The 23,482-nt window shown below is 44.9% G+C and overlaps 1 protein-coding gene across 6 annotated transcripts in view; it reads left to right on the top strand.

Annotated features, from left to right (window-relative positions):
* col12a1b (collagen, type XII, alpha 1b) overlaps positions 1-23,482 on the top strand; it is a 113,104-nt gene that overhangs the window by 57,708 nt on the left and 31,914 nt on the right. For 2 of the 6 annotated variants that reach the window (XM_063223170.1, XM_063223173.1), the window contains exons 27-47: positions 427-566; positions 1,071-1,203; positions 1,394-1,414; positions 2,481-2,620; positions 5,340-5,469; positions 8,508-8,656; positions 9,371-9,500; positions 9,980-10,119; positions 10,912-11,041; positions 11,415-11,554; positions 13,283-13,412; positions 13,757-13,896; positions 14,734-14,863; positions 15,498-15,637; positions 16,091-16,223; positions 17,112-17,251; positions 17,516-17,645; positions 18,578-18,717; positions 19,867-19,996; positions 21,218-21,360; positions 22,961-23,090. In XM_063223170.1, the coding sequence (XP_063079240.1) occupies positions 427-566; positions 1,071-1,203; positions 1,394-1,414; positions 2,481-2,620; positions 5,340-5,469; positions 8,508-8,656; positions 9,371-9,500; positions 9,980-10,119; positions 10,912-11,041; positions 11,415-11,554; positions 13,283-13,412; positions 13,757-13,896; positions 14,734-14,863; positions 15,498-15,637; positions 16,091-16,223; positions 17,112-17,251; positions 17,516-17,645; positions 18,578-18,717; positions 19,867-19,996; positions 21,218-21,360; positions 22,961-23,090 (2,739 nt within the window). The remainder of the gene's footprint in view (positions 1-426; positions 567-1,070; positions 1,204-1,393; positions 1,415-2,480; positions 2,621-5,339; positions 5,470-8,507; positions 8,657-9,370; positions 9,501-9,979; positions 10,120-10,911; positions 11,042-11,414; positions 11,555-13,282; positions 13,413-13,756; positions 13,897-14,733; positions 14,864-15,497; positions 15,638-16,090; positions 16,224-17,111; positions 17,252-17,515; positions 17,646-18,577; positions 18,718-19,866; positions 19,997-21,217; positions 21,361-22,960; positions 23,091-23,482) is intronic. The other 4 variants (XM_063223171.1, XM_063223172.1, XM_063223175.1 and 1 more) reach the window with 4 other exon arrangements.

Below are 23,482 nucleotides of genomic sequence, written 5' to 3'. Positions count from 1 at the left end.
AAGCCATGTTCTTTGGCAAGTGCTTTCACTCTCCCCCCATCCTGTCCCCATCCAAATAGTTACATCTGCAGCAATCAATGACTTTAAAGTACCTTGTACTCTCATTCCCATCTCTCTTTCGTTCTCTCTCTCTCTTTCTTTCTCTCTCTCTCTCTCTCTCTCTCTCTCTCTCTCTCTCTCTCTCTTTCTCTTTCTCTCTCTCTCTCTCTCTCTCTCTCTCTCTCTCTCTCTCCTTCTCTCTGGTGGTGGTGGTGGTGGGGGGAGCTGTTTTGTCATGTACAGATGCTTGGATCATGTGATGGCCAAATGAAGGCATTTTAAATGTCAGTGTAATAATCTCTATTTTGTTTTCTGTCTGTTCCCTCTCCCCGCCTGTCCTGTCCTGTCCTGTCCTGTCCTGTCCTGTCTGTGTCTCTCTGTGAGTAGACGTGGTGCCTGCCCCCAAGAACCTGAAGACCTCCGAGGTGACCCAGACGTCCTTCAGGGCCACCTGGGAGCACGGGGCTCCTGACGTCCTCCTGTACCGCATCAGCTGGGTCAAGAAGTCAGGAGGGGAGCCTGAAAATGTGAGTAGTGCTCCAAAACGAAGGATAATTCAATACAGTGCAGCAGAGTGCAACACTGAGCACCGTTGCCAGATATCGTAAATCATGTTCAGAACACACTGTTTACTTTGTGGGAGTAGGGGCATTTTGAATAAGTTGATTGGCATGCTTTTTTGTGACAAGCATGATCAATCTTTTTCAGGCTAATTAAGTTGGCTGACAAAAAAAGAAAACGAAAACATGGAAGTGTTGGAGTTTTCTCAGCAACAGGCGTTTCCAAACAGAGCACATGTTCTCTATATTTAGAATTAACTCTGATCCCCCCCTCCTGCTCTCCCCGCATCTCTCTCTCTCTCTCTCTCTCTCTCTCTCTCTCTCTCTCTCTCTCTCTCGCTGTCTATCTCTCTCTCTCTCGCTCTCTCTCGCGCTCCCTCTCTCTCTCTCTCTCTCTTGCTCTCTCTCTCGCTCTCTCTCTCTCCCGCTCTCTCTCTCTCTCTCTTCTCTCTCTCTCTCTTGCATCCCCAGGCCATTTTGAACAGTGATGAAACCACGCTGGTTTTGGAGAACTTGGACCCGGACACTCTCTATGACGTGACTGTCACGGCTATCTACCCAGACGAGTCCGAGAGCGAGGACCTGATCGGAAGCGAGCGCACAAGTAAGACACACACACACACGAAACACACGCACACAACACACAACACACACCCTCTCAGAAACCGCCCCCCTCCCTCCACCCACTCACCAAAAAATATTTCAGTTTACAAAAGTCTACAAAACTATTAACAGACTTGAATCTGAGCTCTAACAAACCTTGTTGTTCTCTTCAACGTTCTTTCCTCCTCCAGAGACAAAGCGAGTGCCTCCCGGTATGTCTTTTACCTCTGGAATAGGTTACGCTCTCATTTATTTTTTTTAAACCCCAAACATAACAGTCATGCAAGCGATGATGAGAAAGTGTTTAAAAGAAACACACTTTAAAAAAAAAACATTTGCATGCGCATTTCTGAGCTACAGTCTTGCAGAAAAGCATAAACAAAAGCTACAAAAAAGCAAGAAATAATGAAAAGCAAAGCTGAAGTGTGTGTATTTTTTAAAAAGAACGAAAGCTAAATCCATCCCAGCAGAATCACCCGGCTGCGTTATCATGTCATCATCAGTTCATGTCATCCATGTTGTCCTGTGTTGTCATCAGCTGTGTTCACTCCATCCATCGCACTTATCTCTCATCCAAATCGAACCATCACGTCATCCATCCATCCATCCATCCATCCATCCATCCCTACTTCCCTCCATCCATCCATCAATGTCATCAGCTCTTGAGCTATGCAGCTAAATTGACGTGCATGACATTTGTGTAACCCGCCTGGCTGCATTTGATTTTGTTGTTGTTTGTTATTGTTGTGTTGTTGTTGTTGTTGTTGTTGTATACACTGGTAAGCACCCACCACCTCCATCCACCCCATAAGCCTTCACTCCATCCATGGCTTCACTCCCAGCTCACTCCCTCCACCATGACACCTGCAAGGAGCAGCAGCTAGATCAGACTGAGCTGCAAACAGCTTCACTAGCCTTGTCTGTCCATCTTCTTGACAGCAGTGAGACTGACTCTGTGTGTGTGTGTGTGTGTGTGTGTGTGTGTGTGTGTGTGTGTGTGTGTGTGTGTGTGTGTGTGTGTGTGTGTGTGTGTGTGTGTGTGTGTGTGTGTGTGTGTGTGTGTGTGTGTGTGTGTGTGTGTGTGTGTGTGTGTGTGTGTGTGTGTGTGTGTGTGTGTGTGTGCATGTGTATCTGCATTTGTGGGCCTGCGTGTGTGTGTGTGTGTGCGTGCGTGTGTGTGTGTGTGTGTGTGTGTGTGTGTGTGTGTGTGTGTGTGTGTGTGTGTGTGTGTGTGTGTGTGTGTGTGTGTGTGTGTGTGTGTGTGTGTGAATGAATAAGGTCCCATCGGACCTCCTGCCAACCTGCGCGTCTTCAACGCCACCACCACCTCCCTGAACCTGAGGTGGGACCACGCTCCCGGGCCCGTCGTGAACTACAAGATCACCTACCTGCCCGCCGCAGGGGGAAACGCCATCACTGTAAGTAGGACACCACCCTGTCTCCTGTTGACTGTCTTTTCTCTAATGTAGCTCTGTCTAGTTTGTGTTTTCCATTCTCTCTCTCTCTCTCTCTCTCTCTCTCTCTCTCTCTCTCTCTCTCCCCCCCCTCTCCCCCTTCCTCTCTGGGTTGGTGGGTGAGAGAGTGTGTGTTTGTATGCGTGTGCATGCATGCAAGTCTGTTTGTGCTTGTGGGTTTTGTGAATTTAACTCAGATTGTCTCCCTTGGCCCGATTCTCCTCAGTGCACTATCACCGAATGTTTTCAAGGCCTACTCTTGTACTCTACTCTCTAGTCGCCTCCTTATGTTGCTAATTATGCTAGGAAACCTACTGGAAAGTTGGAAGCGCGAGAGGAACAGCTACGTAGTTATCATGTAGTGACTCATCTGGAGCCTTGAACACGGTCTTTCCTATATACCTTTCAGCAACACCCCTCCTCTACGCGCGCACACACACACACACACACACACACACACACACACACACACACACACACACACACACACACACACACACACACACACACACACACACACACACACACACACACACACACACACACACACACACACACACATACACACACACACACACACACACACACACACACACACACGCACACACTCTCTTCCTCCCACCCGCAGCCATATCTGTAATGAGCATTTGGTCTGTGGGAGAGTGGAAGACCAACTGCACATTTTTACAATCCATTGTAGGAATATGTTGAAAGACATTCAAGAGACTTCTGGCCAAGATTCCATTTTCTTTCCCCTGGATCTCCAACTGCGTTTTATGGAAGCTGCATGTTTAGGAATTTTGGCAGAAGCCTACGGTACATTGTCTAGATAGAGCATAGCATTAACCAGGCTCACATTATCTAAATCTCTGATTATGCAACTGCCTGGTTGTTGAGAGGTTTGATACAGTAGCATCCCAAGGCCTATCTTTGTGGACTTAAAGGTGGGGTTGCAGGTTAACCATTTTAAGAAAATGTACCATTATGACATCACGTTGGGGGTTCCGCAGGCTCATAGGAGTCTATGTAGAACCTTAGAATCCTGGGGCAGTTCCCCCAACGTGATGTCATACCTGCAACCCCACCTTTAAGGCCATGTCCTTCTGGTCGCGTGCCTTGGGTTAAGTCCGGTATCGCCTGTGCTCTTCATTCCACATCACTGAACTCACCATGGGCTCATTGAATTACATTGAGAGAAAAAAACAATGTCAATTTGGTGTTTATTTTGGTCTGTGCGGAAAATGCAGGATGACTTTCCTATTAACCTCTTGAGTCTTGAAAATCAATAAAATCCATGGAAAACACAAACCAGATTGTGATTTTGAAAGAAAGAAAACGAGGAGCGACGGCGGAAAACTGCCTCACAGTATAAATAGCCTCTGAGGGAACAATAAGTTTCCTGCATCAGGCGACTCCCATTAAATCCAAATCACTACGTTTTATTGTCATGTATTAAGACATTGTGTCAAGACACACCTTGGTTCATGATTTAGAAACTGCTTTTACATTAGAGGAGAGACTACAGAGAAGTGTGGATCTTGGCAGTGCTACTGATGTACTTCAGCTGATGGCCGGTCTGCGGCTTCTAACATGGGCTCAATGTCTCATGTGCATATGTGATATAGTTATTACCAATGATGACAGTTGGCTGCCACAAATCTGACACAAATGTTATTCAATGTGCCATTTCTCTCTGTGGGGACATTTTGATTTACGGAGTGCCTTTAGAGGCACAGTATTAGTGATTGTTTTTTTTACATCATAAAAACACGTTTTTTGTTTTCCATCCTAAAAAGTGTGTAAGAGCCATCATGTTGTGCAAATAATACACTTAAGTTGCTCGGAGAGTAAGTGGAGCTATCCTCTTGTTAGCTTGATTTCGACATTTTGACATTGGGCCACCCATTGCTTGGCCAGGATGCCCTTGTGAAAGACATTTTTAATCTCAACAGGTTTATTTTCCTGGTTAAATAAAGGTTAGATAATTAAAAAATGCACTCATTCATTGCATTGGTCCACTCATTGCATTTGTTTACCATTCAATTCCTCACACTTTAAAATCCCAAGCCTTTCAAATCTGGTGCATGGCAGACCAGCCATATTCACAACGGCTTGACCAAATCCACTCTTGTTTGCTTTTTCTTGTGGCCACATAATTAATGTTGAGAAAAAAACTGGATTGTCATGGTATGTAAGCTTGGCTATTGGTTGATCCCAAAGTTAATTACAGTAATACAATGGTCTCACACAAAGTGTAGTCCTTGGAGTGGTTGAAGAAGTGAAGTGTTTGCTCAGTAGAAGGCTGCAGGATGTACAATGGAGTGTGTTGCTGGGGAGTCCTCGTCTTCCTCATTTATGAGCACAGGGAAAATGACCCCCTGAGTATTCACTGAAAAGTTACAGATTTATTAGCCCCCCTTTGTCAAACATTTCCTGCATCAAGTCAAAACTAATAACTAAGTCCAAGTTTGATATACAAAGATTCGTTTGGGCCTGTGTGCATGCGTGTATGTGTGTGTGCGGCTGCGCGTGCGTGCGCATGTTTGTTTGCTTTTGCTGGGTATGTTTGGATTCCATTCGCCTGATGGTGTCACATACTGAGCTCTTGACAGCGCAACCAAATGTCAACAACTCAAACACTCCAGAAAGCGACTCAAGTGTCGATATCTCTCTTTCAAAACAGACGCAGGTCGGAGGCAAGAAGAACCAAGCCATTCTCCAGAAGCTCACTCCCAACACTGCTTACAACATCACCGTGGCTGCTGTGTACCGCAGTGGGGAGAGCAGGGACCTCTCTGGCCAAGGGACAACAAGTATGTCATCTTCTTAATACTACAAGTGCAGATTTATAGCCTATTCGAAGACCATGAACTTGACTCATTGAAAGTAAAGTTTGCCAGACGGAAACCTGCGGCAATTGTTCAATATGAAATCCCATGTTGCATCTATTTGCAAGGTTACTGTACACATTAGACCCATAAAAGAAATGAATGATTGGGAGAATCTTGCCATATTATTAGCATTATTGCCTTTTGCCTAACCAAAGAACTTAACAGCAGCTTTTTCATCCAACAGTATCAGTTTCATTAGAATTTAGCTTTTTTTTTTGGCTCCAACGATTGACAGCTGTCTCGAACTTTCTATACGCCCTTGTCGTTAGCATTGTTAGGGCTCTCTAAACAAGTGGTTAAGGTAAAGTTCAAAATGCAACAGGCTAATTTCGGTTTGGTCCTTATCAAACACACAGTACAAATTCCTCAAGACTTTTAAACATGCCAAGTCGTTATGATATTTTAACATTAAAAACAAAGCAGTTAGTAGAAAAGGAAGAGTTCAAAATGTAAACGGCTATGTTAGTTTTGATGCATGATTGTGTTAGATATACCTACCTTTAACCAATTTAGACCTGAAACGTCTGCTGAAAAGACCCGTTTTAGCCTATGTGGCATTATAGGCTTCTAAATCCCTGAGGATTTTCAGAAAAATGCTACAAAATTGTCAATTCTTACTAAAGCCTTCATTTTTCAGCCTCTGTAGCATGTAGAATCTTAGAGCAGTATAGGCATACAGTAGAACTTGTTTTGCCTGTTAAACGGCATTATCACAGAGATATACAGTAACAACCAATACACATCTCACTTTGTGTGTGTGTGTGTGTGCGTGCGTGCGCGTGTGCCTTCGTGCGTGTGTGTAAAAGAACAAACGCTAAATCCATCCCAGCAGAATCACCTGGCTGCATATCAAGCCATCAGCTCATGTCATCCGTGTTGTCATTCCTGTGTTGTCATCAGCTGTGTTCACTCCATCCATCTCATTTAGTCATTCAAATTGAACCATCACGTCATCCATCCATCCATCCATCCATCCATCCATCCATCCATCCATCCATCCATCCATCCATCCATCCATCCATCCATCCATCCATCCATCCATCCATCCATCCATCCATCCATCCATCCCTGCCTCCATCCATTCATCCATTCATCCATTCATTCATTCATCCATCAGTGTCAATGTGCATGACATTTGTGTAACCCACCTGGCTGCATTTGATTTTGTTGTTGTTTGTTATTGTTGTGTTGTTGTTGTTGTTGTTGTTGTTGTTGTGTAACTGGTAAGCACCCACCACCTCCATCCACCCCATAATCCTTCACTCCATCCATGGCTTCACTCCCATCTCACTCTCTCCACCATGAGTGCGTCTTAATATGGGACCTTGCCTCCTCCAGCATTATATTTCAATATCTTGCAAAAGCTCAATTGTAGAGTCTTTTTCTCATTTGCAATTGGGATGGTGAATGAAAAACAGTCCCTCAAAAGTTGTTGTGGCTAGGCTGACAGCTGGGAAACTTTATTGTTTTCTCCACGGAGGAGGGGCCAGGAGGCAGAACGAGGAGACAAGCGCAAGTGGAGGAGGCAAGGTTGCATATTAAGACGCACTCCATGACTCCACCATCTCACCACCATCACTCTAGCCCTGCCTGTGCATCCTATTGGCAGCAGTGAGCCTGTGTGTGTGTGTGTGTGTGTGTGTGTGTGTGTGTGTGTGTGTGTGTGTGTGTGTGTGTGTGTGTGTGTGTGTGTGTGTGTGTGTGTGTGTGTGTGTGTGTGTGTGTGTGTGTGTGTGTGTGTGTGTGTGTGTGTGTGTGTGTGTGTGTGTGTGATTTATATAAAATTATATATATTTAGATCAGATTAGGTCAGATATTGTAGGTCTTCACTCATGAGCTTGTCGTTTAGGCTAGATATTTATTTATTAGAACAAACCACGTGAATTTCATGATATCGTCAATTATGGTTATTAATTTTTGTACTTTTTAAGTTATCATTTTAATTTTTAAATTATTATTTGTAACCTTTTTGATTATCATCAGATAATTTTGTTATTAGGTGTCATATTACTTGCTATAGCGTCAGATATTACTGCCAGAATCATTAAGCATTATTGCAGTTTTAGTATTACCAAGCCTATTACTATTGTGAGCTTACAGCCAAATGGTGTAAAATCTGTCTGGAAAAGCCACTTCTAATGACGCCAATATTCTGTCGATATAGGCCGATATACAGTAGTAGTACTCTCATGGCTAGACAAAGTCTGACGAAAGTCTTCCTTTCTGTCACTGTCATGGGTTGCAATTGCGTACATCGCAATTGCTCAGCATAGATTGTTGGTATCGGTCACATTTCTCACTGACAACTCTTCAGTGAAGAAATGGAAGAACACCTGAAGTGGTGATTCTTCATTTGGTAGTACTATTTTGATGCCTGACTTTCATTTAAAGGGCATCTTCGCACAAGGGTGAACGTTTACTCGTGTCCATTAACGTCGGAAGTCAACAAAGTCCGGTAACCCTTCCTGCTCATCTTCAAGCATTGCTTGAATCCACTGACCTCCATCTATGGGATCGTCTATCTCAATTTCACCCTGATTTCCTACCAAATCTGAATCAATGTCATCCAATATTGCTTCCTTCATTTATGTCAGCCATGGTCAATCACTCGTAACATCAGGGTTTTTTTTCACTCTCCAACGGAGAGCAGAACAGCGCAGTCGAATCAACATGTGTGTGTGTTTTGTGTATGAATTGACACCCACAACCATGCAACATTTTATTAGTCACATGACTCTCACAGCCAAACAGACAGCATAACATTAGCCATGTGCTTTTTTCCCAAATGCCGACAGCGTTAAAAATTGCACAAACGTCACTCCCGGTCTTTAAGGTCAATGCGCGTAGATACGGCAGCCGGTCTTGAAGGTTAAAAGAAAAAAACGAACAGATGCGTCTCCCGGTCAAAACGGGTCAAGGCATGTACTGTAGTGTAACCCCTCTGGTCTCCCATCATTCAGAACCCCTGGGTGGCGTGAGGAACCTGCAGGTTCTGAACCCCACCATGACCACCCTGAACGTGCGCTGGGAGCCAGCCGAGGGCAAAGTGCGCGAGTACAAGGTCATCTACACGCCAGCCGCAGGAGGGGCTGAAAGCATGGTAGGCATGGTAGGACTATCGGCTTACCGCAACACCCCAAAAGACGCTCACTTTGCAACACCACCATGGGTGCCTACTACTAGCTCTCTTCTCTACTGCTGTGTCCCCCCCACACCCCCACCTGCATCTGCTCCCCTTCACCTTGCTTTACTCCCTTTTTCCATTTCTCATTTGCTTCCCTCCTGTCTTTCTTTCTATATTTCCTTTGCTTTTCTCTCTCTCCCCTCTTTGGCTTTAGTGAAAACACAAGATGCTGTAACCTTCAGATGCTCTGGCCCCAAGATTGAATTTGAGTGGGCTGACCGGGGCCATGTCTAAACAGTGTGATTGCTCAGAAAGAGAGAGAGGGGGGGGGGAGTGAGTATCCCATCCCATACCTCATCCCCCCCTCCCTCATAACAGGCTTCCTGTGGTTCACTGTAGCCTCAGATACAGTTCCTTCATACCTCTGGCATGCACCTGGTCTTTTGCACTTCTGCTTATACGTACATACTGTACCCCCCAGAAGGACCCGTCTCATGATGTATATTGTGTTTGACGGTGTATAATACGTCATCCGTAAAAAAATGTGCAGCTCAGCTGGCTGGGGCCTTACCTGATTGCTGTCTGTCCTCCACTTCCTCTCGCCTCTCACCCTCTCACGCTGATTGTCGGCAGTTAAAAACAAAGCACATCTGAGACCTGACACTGAAATATTTCTGGACGTTTTTTTTTCTTTAACAGGAACAAGTGGCGGCCACTGCTACCAGCACTGTCTTGAGGGGCCTGCAGCCAGACACCCTGTACACCGTCACCCTGGTGCCCGTGTATGTGGAGGGCGACGGCAAGCGCATGTCCGAAAATGGGAAGACAAGTGAGTGATGGAATTCATGTGATTTCATGCATTGCATGTAATTTCAAAAGACCTTAGTACATCCCTCTCTTCTCCTTCTCTCATCTTCTATCGACTCCCTGTTTCTCTTATCGACGCTCAGTGCACAGCTCCTCTTAGCGTATTTTTACCTCTTGGGTGTTCGGTGGTTTTGACAGTTGCACAGTGACATGCTCATAATAGTAGCCTACTCCCACGAATAAGTGGCCCACCCGGCTGAAGTGAGTAACGCTTTGGCTTGTTGTGGTGTGATGTGTGATGCATGTTGTCGCAGGATGGCAGAAATGTCGACATGGTGTAAAAGAAAACAGTTGGGCTGCGATCCGAGCTGCTCCCTCTACTTGCTCATGAGGCAAGGTGTTGGCTCATGGCTCCAGCAGTGAGGTCAGATGGAGTGGGCCAAAATGCAGCCAAAGCAGTAAAACGAAAATATTGGGATTTTATTTTTTGTTCTGCTCCAGGGCCCTTGGGCGGCGTGAAGAACCTGCGCGTGACCGACCCCACTATGACATCACTGAACGTGAAGTGGGAACCAGCTGACGGAGCAGTCAGGCAGTACAAGGTCTTCTTTGTCCCGACCGCCGGCGGAACGGAAGACATGGTAGGAGGAACAGGATTCTTACTGTACAGCAACACTTACAAAATATCACTCTGATCCTCATTGTGGTCCCTTTTGTGTACTTTGAATATCTTTGTTACAGCGATGTCATAGCCACAAGTAACGCTTGTCATATACTAAACCTTGAGAGGATGATGCTCAGGCTGTCATGCAAAAGTGCTTCCATTTCATGCTAGTGCACTCCGCACTGTGGTGCAACGACTTTGCATGTGAAGTCATGCTCTACAGTAGAACGCCACAGACGTGGCAAGACTCGCGCGAAAGCAAGTTAGTTTTCCCGCTATCGAGGCGAATTTCATTTGCCCGCGCCGAATTTCTGTTGGTAAAATGCTGAGCTTTGCCCTAACTAAAATCATCCCTAACCCTAACCTGTCAGTAGAGCAACGTTTCTGCCGCTTTACATTGAAACAAGCAAGGGAAATGGCGAAGTTGTGCCCGGACCTATCGTAGGGCGTTATACTGTGGACTAGAGCATACATAGAGTTAACATGCAAAGTCATAGTGCACACACGTGATAGATAGACGGTACAACACGGCATGTTTACACTTTTGATTATGCTTGGTAACATTACTGATTTTTACAGTTTTTTGTCATGCACTTTATCATTATTAGTAGATATGTGATGTATCAGTGCATCCACTAACAACCAATTGCTATCACAACCGAGTCCTAAATATCGGACTTTGCCAAAACTGGGCACTGTATTGTGCATGCCCAGAGCTTCAGTATGGGATCATCTCTCATAGGCAACATGCTCATTATGCTTTTAACAGGAGCAAGTTCCAGCTTCCCAGACATCCATTGTGCTGAGGAACCTGCAGCCCAACACCCTGTACACTGTGTCCCTGGTACCCGTCTACCCTGCAACTGAAGGCAGAAGACAGTCGGAGAATGGAAAGACACGTGAGTGAACTCAGCTTGTGCAACATATGGGATCCCGTGTTAGGCCGGCAGATTAAATGAACTCAGTCTTGCTCTATTTCTCTGGATAAAGAGCCTTGATTCCCAATGGAGTGAGCTTCCTGTAGCCAAAAAGGTCTTTGTCACGTAATTGTACTTGGCCCAAACATGCTTGAATATAAAATAGTTCAGGCTCGACGTATGCACAGTCAAATATGATCCTCTGCATTCTAATGTAAACACGCATTACATCTTGTTCTCAGAAGCAGACATGTCTTTGTCCGGTTGCCATGGATAGCACACCACAGGCCAAGAACAAGAAATCCTCAACGGACCTTTGAAATTTGCCTACTGTGTCCTTTTCTGTCTTTCACAGTGCCCTTGGGTGGAGTGAAGAACCTTAGGGTCATTGACCCCACCTTCACCACCCTCAAGGCTGTTTGGGAGGCAGCCGACGGGAACGTCCAGGGCTACAAAGTCCTCTACACTCCCAAGAAAGGAGGACCTCAGATGATTGTAAGTATGGCCGTATATAGCCTATGCCTGACAGACAGACCCACAAATGGAGATATACTGTATGATATTCACAGTTATGTAGTATGATAATGGTCACATGGGTGTAGGCAACCAATGGGTGTGGGCTACATCATGACGCTAGTGTTCATGGGTACTGTAGGAAACCTTGCCGTCTTCACGTTCATCCTACAAGTAGTCTTTTACCTTTCATAATTTACTTCAGTCGGGCACTGCTAGCCAATTTTCCTTGTAGGTCATTTTTTCCTATTCGCCAAAATTAAATTTCATCCGCATTTGGCGGGTATGCGGGTCTCAATTTAGAGCCCTGGTCACATTGTGATGCTAAACTTCTTTATAAGGCAGGAACGCCAGGTGAAATAGAGGTATAGTGTAATATGTGGCCAGATGTGATGCTAAACCAGAGATTCTTTAAGTATATATAGATATGCCAATGTAATAGGTTGCTATGGGCACCTAACATGACCAGGTTCCGGTCTGCCTAAAAGGGCGTGTCATAATGCTCCTACCATTGAATAGAACAGTCCTTAGGTCTGCTTAGGTCTGCCTAAAGGGGGATTTCCTCCCCTCCCCCTTGCAATAATAGAACCCGGAAACAATGGGCCAAAGGAACCTCTCTCTCTCTACTCTCTCTGCCTAAACTGAGGAGGAGGGAAAGTACATAATACAATGAGATTTCTGTGTACTGTATGTACAGTAATATATGTAGACACATACAGTATGATGTCAGTCTAAGGTCAATGCTCTGCAATATAGGCAACACGGGGCCGCTTCTGACTTACATGTTCAAGGTCAGCGAGGCTGTTCTGCGACTCGTCCAGGGTGTTTTCCATGACCTAGTTCTGGAACGTCAGCGGATCCTGGTTTCCAGAGAGACATACAACATACAGATTACACCACCAGACCAGACAAGAGCTATTCCTCATGTTCTCGCAAAGAACTGAAAAATCCCTCTTGCGGTCAGAAAGCTTGTAAGCTTCAATGCATGGGTCTGGCCTTGAGTGTCCGTTGAATGACAGCGTTGGAGAGAGAGAGAGAGAGAGAGAGAGAGAGAGAGAGAGAGAGAGAGAGAGAGAGAGAGAAAGCGAAAGCGAGAAAGGTCTGGCCTTGAGTGTCCATTGAATGACAGCATGAGAGAGAGAGAGAGAGAGAGAGAGAGAGAGAGAGAGAGAGAGAGAGAGAGCAAGATGGTGTCAAGCAGTGAATCTCCATCTGTTTGGACAGAGGTTCTCCATTGAGACCGCAGGAGGTAGTCCTTGTCTGGAGGCTGTGCTGCTCAATGTGCTGAGTGAATCTGCGCTGGGGCAGAATTAGGCTGCCAATGTTAAGCCTGACTGGGAACAGACAGTGTGTGAACAACACCACTGTAATTTTGACTCGATTTCAATCTGGTCAGGGAGGAGAGGGTGGAGGGGGGGCTAGCTTGGTTCACTGTATGGAAAAATTTGTCAAGGAAAAAGTGGTTTTTAAAAAAAAAAAATGGTTTAATATTCCATCGGCTGATTTTGTCTGTCCATATACCCCACAAATCCGTACACTCTTGGTTACCACTTTCTGTGTCATAAGAAATCAATTGTTGTAAATGGCTGCCATCCTAAAGTTCTTGAGGTTGCACTTGCACTTTCCAGGAAATGTTCCGCAGCAGTTGTTAGGTAGCTGGGACTAGTCCACGTCCTCTTTGGTTCCAACTCTTCCATGTCGTCCACACAGGAACAAGTATCCGAGAGCACCACCACACTGCTACTGAAGAACCTGGATCCAGACACAGAGTACACCGTCACTGTGCTGCCCGTCTATGCTGAGGGCGATGGGCCAGAGCTGGACGAACTCGGAAAGACAAGTAAGCTGGTGGTTTTTGGTCAGCATAGAATAGAATAGAATAGAATAGAATAGAATAGAATAGAACAGAACAGAATAGAATAGAATAGGAAAATCATGCAATGTAATAATCTCAGTTATAGTTCCAGGAATCAGGCTGCGCTTAACCGTAGAGAAGTTTCATTACTGTCAACTTAACTTTCAAACTTCGAATTTTCAGTAATTACATCTAGCTTTTAATAATGTTTCCGTGTTATGCCTTCAAAATGACACAATGTAATACAAGTCAATGAAGTACAATGGGATTAGTTAATACCATAGCCATCAGCTGATGGAACTCTCATCTTGGTCTCTTGTGTTCTTCAGAGCCTTTGGGAATGGTCAAAAATCTGAAGGTGACGGACCCCACCATTACCACCCTGAACGTTCGCTGGGACCCGGCAGAGGGCAATGTGCGCGAGTATAAGGTGGTCTACGTGCCAGCCGGAGGTGGACAGGAGCTCACGGTGAGGACAGGACAGCTGCCGGCTGGGCGAGGGTCTTGGGTGACCTGTTTAGTACTCGTGATTTCTAGGGCTGTAACGATACACTCAACTCACGATTCCATTCGTATCATGATTTATGACCTACAGTTCGATACACTCGATTTCACATAGCCAACATTTAAAATAAAATTATGAATAAAAACTGTGATAGTTTATAGGTAGAATAAGTTACAAGAGGCTACTAATATTTTTTAGTTTAAATGAAATAATGATAGTGCTTCCAAGCTTCAAATCATTGTCACTTCATATAATGTGGTTGTTTTCTGGACTGTTGGGCAACAAAACTTTGAAAGGGCGTATCACGATACTACCTCCTTGTATCACAATACAGTATCATAACTCTGCATCGCAATTTCTTGGTTCGAAACAATAACGTTACAGCCCTAATGATTTCTGTTCAATGTAGTGTCATGTCAGTCAAATATTATTATATCACTCTTTGTATGACAGGTGTTTATGTACAAGTAATTCATGGGTGGTAACGTGTGTGTGTGTGTGTGTGTGTGTGTGTGTGTGTGTGTGTGTGTGTGCGTGTGTGTGTGTGTGTGTGTGTGTGTGTGCGTGCGTGCGTGCGTGCGTGTGTGTGTCTGCATCGGCGCGTGCGTGTTTGTGTGTGTGTGTGTGTGTGTGTGTGAGAGAGAGAGAGAGAGAGAGAGAGAGAGAGAAAGAGAAGGAGAAAGATAAAGAGAGAGAGAGAGAGAGAGAGAGAGAGAGAGAGAGAGAGAGAGAGAGAAAGTGTCAGTGTCAGACAGACACACAGCATCATTACCTAACCAAAATGTTTTTATTTGAAAACAGGAGCAAGTGACTGGAGGTGCCACATCCACAGTCCTGAAGAACCTGATTGCAGACACCCTTTACACAGTCACCGTCACCCCTGTTTACCCCGAGATGGAGGGCCTTCCAAAGTCTGACAGTGGAAAGACCAGTAAGTTGAAGTTCATAAAGTAATACTATTATCTGTCGCAGTCGCATATGTGTTTATGGATTGGATAGGGTCAGGGGTGGTCCCGGGGTGGGCCGACTGGGCAATTGCCCGGGGTGTCACTAGAGAAGGGAAGGCAGCATTGCGAAACTCCGTCCCCGACGACATTGAGAAAATCGCCAATTAGTGTTAACATGTTACTTCCGCACTATTACCTCACTCGTTTTTTACCTCACAGCGTTTTTTTGCCGATTTTGTGGTTGTTGTTTTTTTTTGTGTGGGCGGATGGGGGCATCGCCCTGGAGCATCAGTGCTTTCAGCGTAGGTCAGTTTAAGGTTGATGTGTAAACTGTTACAATTAGCTTTTTGTAAGATACAGAGCTTTGTTATCCCAATGCGCTTCCATGGGAATCCGTAGAACCAGGACGTAATATTGAACTGTGTAACTGGTGGAAGTAAGATTTCTTCTAATTGCCATCTACATACCTGTTTGTTCTAATGCCACCTTTGTCAATGGACAAGATAATTGGATGAGCATGTTGCATGTTGCCATTTTGTTCTTATGAAGTATGCCAGAACGTCAATTTTTGTTGAGCATGCCGTATCTAGAGTGCCTTGATCTCTTTCTTCTCCACAGAGCCTCTGGGGGGTGTGAAGAATCTGCAAGTGGTGGACCCCACCATCAGCTCTCTGACCGCTCGCTGGGAGCCAGCCGACGGCAACCCTCGCCAATACAAGGTCTTCTACGTGCCTGTGCCTGGAAGCGGCGAGAAGATGGTACGTCAGTGTGCGTCACCACAGAGTGTGTCTTCTGCACCAGAACATAACTGTAGTTGCCCACCAGCGAAGCACCACTTCCCACAATGTTGTTTGGTTAAATTCCTTTTCCCTTCACAAATCTGGAGATCGTTCTGGCCACACATTTTGTATTGAGGCAAACAAATGTTGATCTACTCTCCACTTTTTGGACATGGTAATTGAAAAAACATTTTCTCAGTTTCCCTTGTTTACTCTCACTTCAATCATCTGCAAAAGACAGCTTGAGAGTTTCATTGTTAAGGCCAAGTCAGCATAACATGTATCGTTTTTGGGAGTCTGGGAGGCATTTGCCATCTCATCTCAAGTGGTCTTAAAAAACACAAGAAGAGATGACTCAAGGTTCACATATCCGTCTCTCACTCTAATATCAATGTTTTTTTTTTAATGTTTCTTTCTTTCCATTGTGTACAGGAGCTAGTCTCTGGTAGTACTACCAACATCATCTTGAAAGGCCTTGACGCCTTCACCCTCTACAAGGTGTCCGTGGTTCCAATTTATGAAAATGAGATCGAGGGCATAAGGCAGTCTGAAAACGGAAAGACGAGTAAGTTTGGATGTCCATTTACTTGACATTCAAGCATGATTTTCCAAACTTGATCACTTTAAGGAGCACTGTGTATTAGGGCTGTAACGATATCGTATCGAACCGAGAAATTGTGATACACAGAGTCACGATACTGTATCGTGATACAAGAAAGCAGTATCGTGATACGCCCTTTCCGAGTTTCTTTACCCATTAGTCCAGAAAACAACCTTATGATTTGATGTGATAGTGTTTCCAAACTTCAATGGAGATTCATTTCAGAAATCGTGGGGTGTATCGAACTGTAGGTCAAAAAATCGCGATACGAACCGAATCGTGAGTTGAGTGTATCGTTACAGCCCTATGTGTATTATTCTTTTGTAGTTTGTTTATAGAATTCATGCTGCTTATTCACAAATGTTGCATTTTCCTAAACAGTTACCACCACCATCAAATTCTAAGTATTCACTTGCACTTTTCATACAGTACATTGAAAAGTGGATCTTCCCCATGTCTGCCTTTCGAATTTCCAGAAATAGACGTTTTAGCTGCATATGTACTGTAATTTGGTACTATATTAGCTTTTTACTTAGTAAATATTCATGAAAATATGAACTTTGGCAAGAGTTTGCAGAGTTCAATGAGGAGCATAGTTGCAATGCCTATTCTGGCCACAATCCTACACAGTGCCCCTTAAAGAAATCTATGACTTTTATTGGTATTTGTACATTGCTTTGGATGGGTGGTGGTGGTGGGGTCACTATCATAATCAAGTATAAAACATTACTAGCATTTTCACTGCTCTGCCAGTGTGATGCCCATAACAGTCATTATCAACACCTTTTTTTTCCTCCAACACATTTTATAAATGCATGTTCATCTCTGCTCCTTTCTCTTCTCTTTACCCAGAGCCTCTTGGCGGCGTGAAAAATCTGCAGGTCACTGACCCCACGGTGAACTCCCTGAGAGTGAGATGGGACGCAGCCGACGGCGATGTGCGCCAGTACAATGTCTTCTACGTTCCTGTTGCCGGGGGACCCGAACAAATGGTAAACAGAAGCCAAAACACGGAGTGTTCGCACGGTAAACGGTGCATGGGAAACGCACACGCGTCGTTAAAAACACGTCTGCAGTCAGAAAGAGAGGCCTTGTGGATATTTATTTAGCGCCTTAGCTGGTACTTGGAACTGACATCAGACACTGTTCTTTTTAAAAATTATGGTTATTGAGATTACACTCTTCTGAACCATGCAGATCACCAAGTTCCCTGCCTGCACACACATTCAACACAATTCTCCATTGTTTTTCCACAGGTTCAGGTATCAGGGGTGTCCACCAACACAATGCTGAGGAACCTGCAGCCAGACACTGAGTACAAAGTCTCTGTCCTGCCTATCTACGCAGACGCGGAGGGGAAACGCACATCAGAGAATGGAAAGACCAGTGAGCTCAAATTCATTAACCCATTTTGACCGGGAGATGCATCTGCATGTTTTTTTTACCTTCGAAGTCGGCTGCCACATCTATGCGGATTTACAAAGTACCATTAGGATCGGGAGTGACGTTCATGCAGTTTTCAACGATGCGGGCATTTTAAAAGCACATGGCTGATGCTATGTTGTCTGATTGGTTGTAATACACATTGGGTCACAAAAGGAGTGTGTGAGAGTCATGTGACTAATAAAATGTTTTGTGGTTGGTCTAAATACATACACAAAACACACGTTGATTTGACTGTGCTGTTCTTCTCTCCACTGGAGATTGGGAAAAAAACCTGATGTCCTCCAGTGATCGACCATGACTAAGGCTGACATAAGTGAAGGAAGAGATATTGATGACATTGACTCAGATTTGGATGGAAATCAGGATGATGTTGAAATAGACAATCCCATAATAGATAGACGTCAGTGGGTTCAAGCAATGTTTGAAGATGAGCAGGAAGAGTTATTGGACTTTGTCGGCTTCCAAGATTAATGGACGCTTACGCCCTTGAGCGAAGGAAGATTTTTCAAATTTCATGTCCCTACCTGGTTCAGAGGCTGAGAAGGTTTTAGTAAGGTTGACAACTGTTCATTTTTTATGAAAATCTTCAGAAGCCTGTATTACATAATGCCCCATAGGCAAAAAACAAGCCTTTTTAGCAGGAATTTTCGGTCTAAATCGGTTAAGAACCTACCCATATTGAACTCTTAACACAACAGCATGTACAATACATGGTCCTTGAATGGCCCCTGTCAGTGCATAACTCTAATGTTTCCCCCTCGCCAGCACCTGCCTATAATTCAAAATCCACTTCTCACAACATCTTTCTCCAACTCTGCGACTTTTTTCCCCTTTGCCTCTTCCTTTCCCTCCTCATCTCTCTCCATTCCCAGAGCCTCTGGGTGGCGTCAAGAATCTGCAGGTGACCGACCCCACCACCAGTTCTCTGAAGGTGCGCTGGGAGCCAGCTGAGGGCAACGTTAGGCAGTACCGCCTCTTCTACGTGCCTGCATCCGGCGGAGCCGAGGACATGGTGAGCAGGGTGCCCCTTGGAACCAACGGCGTACACTGACATTTTGGAGGGCAGGTGTCGAAGGGGGCTGTTGGGAGGGCATGTGGCTGCCTTACTAGGCTATAGAGGCTATATGTTGTGGCGGGGGCATTATTGTCACATGTTTTAATCGTTGTAGATTTATAGATTGAAGCATTTGTAGATAATTACGTCAACATGGACCACAGTACATTGTGACAAAAAAAAAAACATAAAAAAAAAAAATCTTCAAAAATGTTAGCATTCAAAAGGGGTGTGTATTCATGGACACTCTGTATTGTATAGCACTGCCCCCCCCCCCCCACAACAACAAAAGTTTTTTTTGTTTTTTTAAATTAGTAACTTCAGAAATTCCATTCTCCATTCACAACACGCAATCCTCATAGTTCCTGGGAACCTAATCAAAGTGGGGTGTGTTTGTTGTCAAGGTGACCACCTTGACTATATAGCGTTAGGGGACACCCTGTGTTCACCTCAGGAGACGGGGGGAGGAGGAGGAGGACAATGCAATATTGTCTCAAGTGGAGAGGTCATTGACATTTGCTGACCTCCAGTGAAAGGGCGGCTTCAGGCTAATCATTCCAACTATGTGGGGACATGCCTCATGTAGTCAGTCATCCACTCCGTCAGTCAAACAGGCAGTCAGTCATCTGGGAGCCCAAGGGCTGTGTATATTAGGCAAAAGGCACCAGACTGCTGCTGCTGCTGCTGGTGCTCTGTTGGAAAGGGGAGTGGTGCAAGGAGCACTGTGGCCACTCTCTGGATGACAACACGGCACTCCCTTCTGGTTTCAACTCAGTGGAACCAGTGAGGTTATTTCACAGAAGAAACGCAATAAAATGTTGCCCCAAAGACTGGATTTGAGGCTAAATGGAACATTTAGTTGAAACAGTTCAAAATGTGTTTAAAGTCATGGGCTGTATGAACCAAACCCTAAACCCGAGTTTGTAGTAACACATTAGTAAATGTTTGGAGCCCACAAAGCCAATCAAAGACAAGCATTGGCCATGTGCCTTTAGAAACATCACATTATTCAATGACTATTCCTGCAGGAGCGTTTTGAGAACTTTAAAGCCAAGCTGGCCGTGCTTGGTGAGGTCAACATGTTGCCCTGTGTTTGTTTTCTAATAGGAGCAAGTTTCTGGAGGCACCACCACGACCATCTTGAGGAATCTCCTGTCTGACACGGTCTACACTGTTACTGTGGCTCCAGTCTACCCGGAGGGAGAAGGCCTCCGCCAGTCTGAAAATGGAAAAACATGTGAGTTATCCAACCCCTTGTTGCCGCTTCCGCTTTTGTTCTCCTAAATCTCTTCAGGCGCATGGTTGGCTGTTCATTGTCTGTGTCTCGCACCACGTTTAGATGTCAAGACCATCGTGGTCTTTGGTAAAAAGGCCCTTGTAATTGAAAACAATGCTGTGAAAGAGATGGGATTTTCTGCTCACTGTCAGTATGGAAACTGTGTGAGCTCGTCTGGGGGGTTTTCTTTTCAGGGGGGCTGGTGGTCCTTGTGGTTTTAGCATGTTCTGAACATTGGTTCCGTTTCTGCTTGCCATGCCAAGTCAGCAGAAAAGTCTGCACTGGAGCTAATTGGAAAGCCCTGATTGCATTGGAGCATGTCGGAACTATTGGCTTCACAGTGTCTAATGACTCCCTGCAGTACCCTGGCGAACAGTTCACACAGGAGAAGTCAGGCACACACAGCATTATTAACTGAGCACTGGATTAAATTTAGTATAAAATTCTTCAACGAGTATACTGATTTTTGTGTATGCTATCATGTGTCACATAATCTACACCTACTTAGAGCATGGAAGCCTATTTTTTTTACATTTAGGGCGAGTTAATATTTATGAATCATTTCCTTTACATTGACTCCTTTATAGATATGCTAACATTTCAAGAGGGGCATATTAGTGCAGTAGATGGTATCGACTGTAAATGATCCAGTTGTAAAGAATTGACAAAAGGCATTGAAGACGGTTTGGTTATGTCCTTATGTAATTCGTAGCTGGGGAGATCTACTCATTGCGCTCTAAAGCACAGAATGCATTTTTCCAACATCTGCTTCGGTTTTAAAGACGCGGAAAGCAGTTTTAGCTGAAACCCAAAATTGTGTTCCCCACTCTCTCCCCATGTTCTCAGCATGTGCACAATAAAAATGCTTTGCTCTCAGTGCCTGCTTAGGTCAGCTTTTGTCTCCTAAGTTAATGGAATTTCCTTGGAATCGCGTTACTCTATCAGATCTTCATATGCACTCTCTATAGGTCACACAGTGAGCTCTCCCCGCTAAACTTCTTTCATCTTCTTAAAAAAAGTTTTCTTGGCTGACATATCTCTCTCTCTCTCTACTCTCTCTCTCTCTCTCTTTCTCTCTCTCTCTCTCTCTCTCTCTCTACTCTCTCTCTCTCTCTCTCTCTACTCTCTCTCTCTCTCTCTTTCTCTCTCTCTCTCTCTCTCTGCCTGTCTCTCTCTCTCCAGTGCCGCGTACTGCTCCTAAGAATATCAAGGTCTACAACCCGACCGCCAATAGCCTGAACGTGCGATGGGAGCCAGCGTCAGGGCAGGTGCAGCAATATCGCGTCGTCTACCAGCCGCTCAATGGAGCCAAACCAGCCGAGTCGGTGAGTATTTGTCTGTTCTTATGTGCGTGCGTGCGTGCGTGCGTGCGTGCGTGTATGTGCATGTCTGTGCGTGTGTCTGCATGTGTTTGGGGCAGAGGGAAAACAGAACTCAATGTTGACCACTCAAAGTGAATCATCACTAATTGTGCAATTGGAGAGAAGACAAAGAGAGGGGAGGAGAAGGGAGGTTGTTTTTGTGGAATATCTATCTACTATCACAGTCTAGAAAGAGCACTTTAGGAGGACCTGTCTGTTCCTATGCCCGACCGGTGCAACGTTTTTGTCCTGGACAGACTCGTGGTTCGAAATGGAGTTTTGGAAATCACCCTGTGGAAATGCAGTCTTATTCACAGCTAGCTTTCTTCTGTTTTGGAGAAAACAAGACGGCTAGTGTCTCGATCTGTTATAAAGAATAAGGTTGGCTGTACATTCGCTACCCTTCTCTAATACACTGAAACAATAGTAGTTTATGGGTCTCGCAGACGTTCCATAACAATGAGGTTGATGTTCGGCTATGCCGAAATCTTGTTTCCTCAGCCTCAGTGCCAGGTTTACGCATGAATGCTCATGTCTTGGATTGCATGGTGAAAGATAGAACTAATTGCCCTACACCAGCATTTTACAGTATTGCAAAACCTTGGAAAATACACACACACACATGCGCCATCTGTGAATGTCATCTATGAAAACGTGTTTGAAGTCGTTGGTGTGTGAGATCGGAAGGATAATGGGTCCTGTTTTAATGATTAGATTTTATTCACGAGCAGCTGTATTCTTAGATTAAAAAAAAGGGAGGGTAGAAAAATAAAGTATTTTTTCGTGGCATGGGACCTCCCTTCTACTCCCCTCGTTCTCTTCTCCTCCTCTTTTCCAAAGTCTTTGCCAGCACCTCGCCATCTATTTGTAGCATGCAAGTGTTTGCTGATGGGGATGAGCGTGTGAGTGGCTGGATGTCTCCAGTTGGCTCGCACATGTGAACCGTCTGGTGTTCACACCAAGACATCCCTCAGCACTTTCAGACCTTTTTTTATCACCAGCATAAGGGTGGAGATTAGAGGAGATGAGTTGGAGAGAGCCAGAAGCAACAGTCAAAACACCTGCATCATCATGCAGCGTTGGGGTTTTTTAGTGCCTCAAACAACCCGTATGTTATGGAATAGTCGTGACAAGTCACAGAGGGACTGTGGGCTTTATGTTGACACATGTAGAATAGGACCCAGCATGCTGGTAAAATCCAAATGGAGAGGGCATGTTCAATCCAGTGGCATGTTCAATCCCTTACTCAGGCCCAACGTGAGCTGGAGCTGACAGCCCCATGTGCAAACTTCTAAAGCCGCGTTCCTTCCTCTTAACAAAATTACAGCGTTTATTTAGCATTTAACCTCTGAGGGGTTTGTTTGCATGACATGTCTACTTGAGAATGTTATCTCACTTAGATCACATAAACACAGGATCATCAGTGAGATCATTACATAGCATCAGGGCCGGAGCAGTAATGGCGGCTGGAGGGGGTTGCGTTTTTTTAGGGCAGCACAGATATGTTGTGTTCTCCGAAAACCTGAAGGCTGATGGGCAAGTCTGTGATCTGTTTCTCCCACAGGTTCTGGTGCCAGGAAGCATCCACAACGCCTTCTTAGATAACCTCATCCCTGACACCGAGTACTCTGTGACTGTGGTTCCCGTCTACGTGGATGGAGATGGACCGTCTGGAGAGGATAAGGGCAAAACATGTGGGTCCACTTGTCATTAGTGTACATTAACGAGCCCTAAGCTCTACGCTTTTGCTGTAATGTGTATGTATAGCGAGTGGAGTGGCCACACCCCTCTTGGTCCTCACATGCACACCAGACTCAATGTAGTTTGATAATAATTACGTCTTGGCTGGTCCCCAGACAGAATGTCACAATGTGAACTGGGGTTCTCGTAATGATGCTACATTCATTACACACGTGACTGTAATTTAGTTGTTCTTAATTATGCCCTGTGTAATAGATGTGTTATATGCATGTAGTAAATACACTTGCGTGGATTGGTGGGTACAAGACTTTTTAATCACTTAAATGGTGCAATGGCATCTAATGCCCATCAATTAATTAGTTAATTGATGATTGATGAATATGTT

Source organism: Engraulis encrasicolus, chromosome 18, assembly GCF_034702125.1.
Source record: "Engraulis encrasicolus isolate BLACKSEA-1 chromosome 18, IST_EnEncr_1.0, whole genome shotgun sequence".
Taxonomy (NCBI): domain Eukaryota; kingdom Metazoa; phylum Chordata; class Actinopteri; order Clupeiformes; family Engraulidae; genus Engraulis; species Engraulis encrasicolus.
The sequence above is the reverse complement of the archived record's forward strand: the minus strand, read 5'-3'. Positions and strand labels throughout refer to the sequence as shown.